Source organism: Pseudoliparis swirei, chromosome 17 (genome assembly GCF_029220125.1).
Source record: "Pseudoliparis swirei isolate HS2019 ecotype Mariana Trench chromosome 17, NWPU_hadal_v1, whole genome shotgun sequence".
NCBI lineage: Eukaryota > Metazoa > Chordata > Actinopteri > Perciformes > Liparidae > Pseudoliparis > Pseudoliparis swirei.
Window position 1 is genome coordinate 1,570,135 of NC_079404.1, and position 6,950 is coordinate 1,577,084.

The 6,950-nt window shown below is 45.5% G+C and overlaps 1 protein-coding gene across 1 annotated transcript in view; it reads left to right on the forward strand.

Annotated features, from left to right (window-relative positions):
- Window positions 1–6,950, forward strand: part of wdr11 (WD repeat domain 11) — a 66,089-nt gene that overhangs the window by 37,367 nt on the left and 21,772 nt on the right. The window contains exon 24 of the mRNA XM_056436312.1: window positions 213–308. Coding sequence (XP_056292287.1) covers window positions 213–308 — 96 coding nt within the window. The remainder of the gene's footprint in view (window positions 1–212; window positions 309–6,950) is intronic.

Genomic DNA, 6,950 nt, shown 5'->3' on the forward strand with positions numbered 1-6,950 from the left:
CCCACAGGAGTCATCAGGTTCAGACCAGCGTAAACAGGAACCCCTTAGACCCCCCTAGGGCTGCTAGGCCCCCCATGTGATCCACAGTGTCAACAACACTGCCTGGTCACCGGTTCATTATCAATGACATCACATGGTCTCCTCTCAGCCCCATCTTTAAGACACACACACACACACACACACATGTAACACGCGTGTCTGCTGCTCAACAGAAGTTCCAGCTGGACCGGGTTCACCTGCAGGAGGTCAAGCGCTCCAGTTATGAACACACAAAGAAATGTGCCGACCAGCTCCTCCTGCTGGGCCAGGTGAGTCACTGCAGCCCCCCCCCTGTATGTGACACCACTAGGTGTACCCCCCTCACACACCACTAGGTGTACCCCCCTCACACACCACTAGGTGTACCCCCCTCACACACCACTAGGTGTACCCCCCTCACACACCACTAGGTGCCCCCTCACACACCACTAGGTGTAGCTCCCCTCACACACCACTAGGTGTACCCCCTCACACACCACTAGGTGTACCCCCTCACACACCACTAGGTGTACCTCCCTCACACACCACTAGGTGTAGCTCCCCTCACACACCACTAGGTGTAGCTCCCCTCACACACCACTAGGTGTACCTCCCTCACACACCACTAGGTGTACCTCCCTCACACACCACTAGGTGTACCCCCCCTCACACACCACTAGGTGTACCCCCCTCACACACCACTAGGTGTACCTCCCTCACACACCACTAGGTGTACCCCCCTCACACACCACTAGGTGTACCTCCCTCACACACCACTAGGTGTACCCCCCTCACACACCACTAGGTGTACCTCCCTCACACACCACTAGGTGTACCCCCTCACACACCACTAGGTGTAGCTCCCCTCACACACCACTAGGTGTACCTCCCTCACACACCACTAGGTGTACCTCCCTCACACACCACTAGGTGTACCTCCCTCACACACCACTAGGTGTAGCTCCCCTCACACACCACTAGGTGTACCTCCCTCACACACCACTAGGTGTACCCCCCTCACACACCACTAGGTGTACCCCCCTCACACACCAATTCAATTCAATTCAGTTTATTTGTATAGCCCAATTTCACAAATTACAAATTTGTCTCGGAGTGCTTTACAATCTGTACACATAGACATCCCTGCCCCAAAACCTCACATCGGACCAGGAAAAACTCCCAAATAACCCTTCAGGGGGAAAAAAAGGGAAGAAACCTGGAGGAGAGCAACAGAGGAGGATCCCTCTCCAGGATGGACAGAACAATAGATGTAATGTGTACAGAAGGACAGATTTAGAGTTAAAATACATTCAATGAATATGACAGAGTGGATGAATAGTTCATAGTAGGCATATTCCACGATGGAGACCTCCACGATCCATCAGGCAGATGGCGGTGGGGAGGAGGAGTGGGGAGTCTCAACAGTGGGCGGAGTCTCAACAGGACAGTGGCGTAGTCAGGGCAGGAATTCCTCGACCCAGACCTCGATGATCCATCAGCAGATAGGATCTATGTCGTCTCATAGGGTCCGATGACCCCATGAGGCGTGAAGTCTAAGGACTCCGGGAGAAAGCAGAGTTAGTAACGTGTGATTGAGAGATGAAAATTCATCCTTAAGGAGAGAAAAAGAGGAGATAGGTACTCAGTGCATCCTAAAGCGTCCCCGGCAGCTATAAGCCTATAGCAGCATATCAAGGGGCTGGACCAGGTGAACCTGATTCAGCCCTAACTATAACTCTGTCAAAGAGGAAGGTCTTCAGTCTACTCTTAAGCGAGGTGACTGTGTCTGCCTCCCGGACTGAAGGTGAAGCTGGTTCCATAAAGAGGAGCTTGATAACTAAAGGCTCTGGCTCCCATTCTACTTTTAAGACTCTAGGAACTACAAGTAGTCCGCATTTAGTGAGCGTAGCTCTCTAGTGGGCAATATGGTACTACAAGCTCCTTAAGATATGATGGAGCATCACCAATCAAGGCTTTGTGCGTTAAGAAGAATTTTAAAAGTGATTCTTGATTTTACTGGGAGCCAGTGCAGAGCAGCTAGTGCAGGAGTGATGTGATCTCTTTTCTTAGTTTTAGTGAGAACACGAGCTGCAGCATTCTGGATCAACTGGAGGGACCTAAGAGACTTATTAGAGCAGCCTGATAATAAGGAGTTGCAGTAATCCAGTCTCGAAATGTGACGCGTGAACCAATTTTCTGCATCTTTTGAGACAAGATGTGCCTGATTTTTGAAATATTACGTAGATGAAAGAATGCAGTCCTTGAGATTTGCTTTACGTGGGAGTTAAAGGACAAGTCCCGATCAAAGATAACGCCAAGATTCTTTACAGTGGTGTTGGATGCCAGGGCAATGCCGTCTACAGAATCCACATCACCAGATAATTGATCTCTGAGGTGCTCAGGGCCGATTAAAATTACTTCGGTTTTGTCTGAGTTTAACATCAAGAAATTGCAGGTCATCCATGTTTTTATGTCTTTAAGACATGCTTGTTGGGGATTTTAATATTCATGTGTGTTGCCCCGACAAACCTATGGCAAAGGACTTTTTAGACCTTGTTGATTCTTTCAATCTTGTACAGTCTGTGTCTGGCCCCACGCAGGAACACGGACATACACTTGATCTTGTTTTATCTTATGGTTTGCCTGTTCTCAACCTGGAGATTTGTGGCGCCTTTTTCTCTGATCATATGCCTGTATTATTTGATGTGAGTCTTGCTTGTGAAACGGTTAAACCGTGCGCTCCTGTCCGTTACGGCCGTATGATGAAACCTTCCACTGCTGCTAGTTTCTCTCCTGCATTTCTAAACCTAGCCCAGTCTGATACTATGTCCTCTGACTCCTTGGACACTGAGCAATTAACCTCAGCCTTTCTCTCTTCCTGCACTGGAGCTCTTGACATTGTTGCTCCCCTGAAACTCATGCGCCCCAGACCTAAATCCGAACCCTGGCTTAATGATGTCACTCGCGCTGCTAGGCGTGAATGCCGGCAGGCTGGCGTGGGTGGAAGAAAGACAAGCTTCATGTAACTCGTGACATTTTGAAAGAAAGCTGGAGAAAGTATCAGAGCATTGTAAAGTTGGAAAAGATGAGTTACTTTTCTAAGATTATCTCTAGTAATTTAAACAAACCTCGTGTTCTTTTTAAAACCATTGATGCGATGCTAAACTCTCCTTTACTCACTTGTATTGAAGCTTCAACTGAGGTATGTGAAAAATTCCTCTGCTATTTCATTGACAAGATCTCCACTATTAGAGCCAGTATCTCACCACCTTCTTTCGACCCCTCCATTGATATCATATGCGCTGTCTTCCAACAGTTTGGACCAGTGTCGTTGTCATCTCTCTGTGACATTGTGGCTAAATTGAGGCCATCGTCTTGTCCCACAGACCCAGTCCCTCCTCGACTTTTCAAAGAGATATGGGACACTATTGGTTCTAATGTCCATACTATTATAAATAGCAGCCTAGAGTCCGGTTCTGTGCCAGTTTATTTCAAACAAGCGGTTGTGGTACCTCTGTTAAAAAAACAAATCTGGACACTTCTGTCTTCTCTAACTACAGACCCATCTAAAACTTCCTTTTATTTCAAAGATATTGGAGAAAGTCGTACTCTTACAGCTGCAGTCTTTCATACATGCACACAATATTTTCGATATGTTTCAATCCGGTTTTAAAGCGCTTCACAGTACTGAGTCTGCCCTTCTAAGAGTGTTCAATGACCTCCTGGTCACTACAGACTCTGGTGACTCTGCTATCTTAATGCTCTTAGACCTCACAGCTGCTTTTGATACGATTGACCATTCCATCCTTATCTCTCGCCTAGAGCACTGTGTGGGTATCAGGGGCACTGCCTTAGAGTGGTTCAGGTCCTACCTGTCCCAGCGATCTTTCTCTGTTAGGCTTGGTGACTTCGCATCTTCTGCCCCCCTATCCTGTGGAGTTCCCCAAGGTTCCATTTTAGGGCCCATTTTATTTTCATTATACCTTCTCCCCCTTGGGCTCATTTTTAGAAAACATGGCGTCTCCTACCACCTTTATGCGGACGACTCCCAAATATACATACCCTAAAGAAGCACCTGCTCTCTGGCGCCCTGGTTGACTGTCTCAAAGACATAAAGGCCTGGATGGCGCGAAACTTTTTAAACATAAATGAGAGTAAAACGGAGGTAATTGTGTTTGGACCAAATGGCGATGTCCCCTCCATTGACCTGGGTTCCCTGCAACAGTATGCAAAACCCATGGTCTCTAATCTGGGCGTTAAAATCGACAGTGCTTTTAAATTAGATAAACAGATAAACTCTGTGGTTAAGTCCAGTTTTTATCACCTGAGGCTGCTGTCCAAAATTAAACCGGTTTTATCCGCTTCTGATTTTGAGCGTGTAATTCATGCATTTGTTTCTCTGCTTTAGATTACTGTAATGCACTTTATGCCGGCTTAAACAAGACTTAGCTGGCCGCCTGCAGCGTGTGCAAAACGCTGCGGCTCGGTTGCTTACAGGAACCGCAAGTACGATCACATCACCCCAGTCCTGTCTTCCTCCATTGGCTTCCTGTCCACTTTAGAGTTCATTTTAAGATTTTATTGTTTGTTTTAAAGCGCTTAATGGCTGGCTGGCCTCAGTACATCTCTGACCTCATACAGGTGTATACCCCCTCAAGGGGTCTGAGATCGGCTGACCAGCTCCTCCTAGTAGTCCCTAAAACTAAGAAAATTACCAGAGGAGACCGGGCCTTCTCAGCAGTAGCCCCCAGGCTCTGGAACGACCTGCCCCCCCAGGTCAAATTGTCGCCCACCCTCCAAACCTTTAAGTCCCGCCTGAAGACCCACCTCTTTTCCCTCGCTTTCGAGTCAGTTTGAGTTATGTTTTGTATTGATTTCTCTCTATTTTGTTTGTATGCCTTTTATCTACTACTGTAATATTATATTTTATTATTATGCTATGCTTACTGTGAAGCACTTCGTTAAACCCTCTGTTTTTAATATGTGCTATATAAATAAATTGGATTGGATTGGATTGGATGCTTGAATTTTACCGAGTTGGTTGCTCTCCTCTGGTTTTATCGATAAATATAGTTGAGTATCATCTGCATAACAATGAAAGTTTATGGAGTGTTTCCTGATAATATTGCCCAAAGGAAGCATGTATAAGGTAAATAAAATTGGTCCAAGCACAGAACCTTGTGGAACTCCGTGATTAACGTTAGTGGTTATCGAGGCGTCATCGTTTACAAATACAAACTGAGATCGATCTGATAAATAGGATTTAAACCAAATTAGTGCCGTGCCTGAAATGCCAATCGACTGCTCCAGTCTCTGTAACAGGATGTCATGGTCAATGGTGTCGAATGCAGCACTAAGGTCTAACAAGACCAGGACAGAGAGGAGTCCTTTATCTGCTGCCATTAAGAGGTCATTTGTAATTTTCACCAGTGCCGTCTCGGTGCTATGGTGTTTTCTAAATCCTGATTGAAATTTCTCAAATAAACTATTATGATGTAGAAAGTCGCACAACTGATTTGCGACCACTTTCTCAAGGATCTTGGAGAGGAAGGGAGGTTAGAGATCGGTCTGTAGTTAGCCAACACCTCTGGATCCAGAGTGGGCTTCTTCAGGAGAGGTTTAATAACAGCCACTTTGAAGGAGTGTGGTACGTGGCCTGTTAGCAGAGACACATTGATAATATCTAATAGAGAGCCGCCAATTAAAGGCAAAACGTCTTTAAGCAGCCTCGTCGGGATGGGGTCCAAGAGACAGGTAGGCGTGTCGGAAGTAGAAACGGTAGAAGATAATTGGACAGGGTTGAGGGGAGAAAAGCCCTCAAATATACACCAGGGCATACAGCGGTTTCCAAGGCCATTCCACTTGAGGACAGATTGGCACTGGTTATGGGCAAAGAATATTAATCTTGTCCTAATAGTTAAAATCTTTTCATTAAAGAAGTTCATAAAGTCATTACCACTAAGGTTTATAGGAATGCTCGGCTCCACAGAGCTGTGACTCTCTGTCAGCCTGGCTACAGTGCTGAAGAGAAACCTGGGGTTGTTTTATTTTTCTATTACTGATGAGTAATAGGCTGCTCTGGCATTACGGAGGGCCTTCTTATATGTTTTAAGACTATCTCGCCAAACTAAGCGGGATTCTTGAGATTAGTTGAGCGCCATATGCGTTCAAGCTTTCGTGACGTTGCTTCAGTTTGCGGGTCTGAGGGTTATACCAGGAGCAAACCTCCTCTTCCTCACTGTCTTCTTCTTCAGAGGGCTATCGAGTCCAGTGTCATTCTCAGAGAGCCTATGGCACTGTCAACAAGATGATCAATCTGGGACGGACTAAAGTTAGACCAGGAGTCCTCTGTTATATTGAGGCGTGGTATCGAATCAAATACAGAAGGAATCGCTTCTTTAAATTTAGCTACAGCACTATCAGTTAGACATCTAGTGTAGAAACTTTTGACTAACGGAGTACACTCCGGTAGTATAAATTCAAAAGTTATGAGGTTGTGGTCTGACAGAAGAGGATTCTGTGGGAAGGCGTTCAAATGCTCAATGTCAACATAAGTAAGAACAAGATCAAGCGTGTGGCCAAAGCTGTGAGTGGGTTTCTGTACTCTCTGACAGAAGCCAATCGAGTCCAACAAGGAGATGAATGCAGCACTAAGGCAATCATTATCAACATCCACATGGATATTAAAATCTCCAACAATAATAACTTTATCGGTTTTAAGAACCAAACTTGATATAAATTCTGAGAATTCAGATATAAACTCTGAATATGGACCTGGTGGCCGGTACAGAATCACAAATCGAATTGGCTGTAGTGTTTTCCAGGTTGGATGTGAAAGACTAAGAACAAGGCTTTCAAATTGATTGATTGATTGATTGATTGATTGATTTTGATTGATTGATTTTGATTGATATATAATGAGGTGTAGTGTA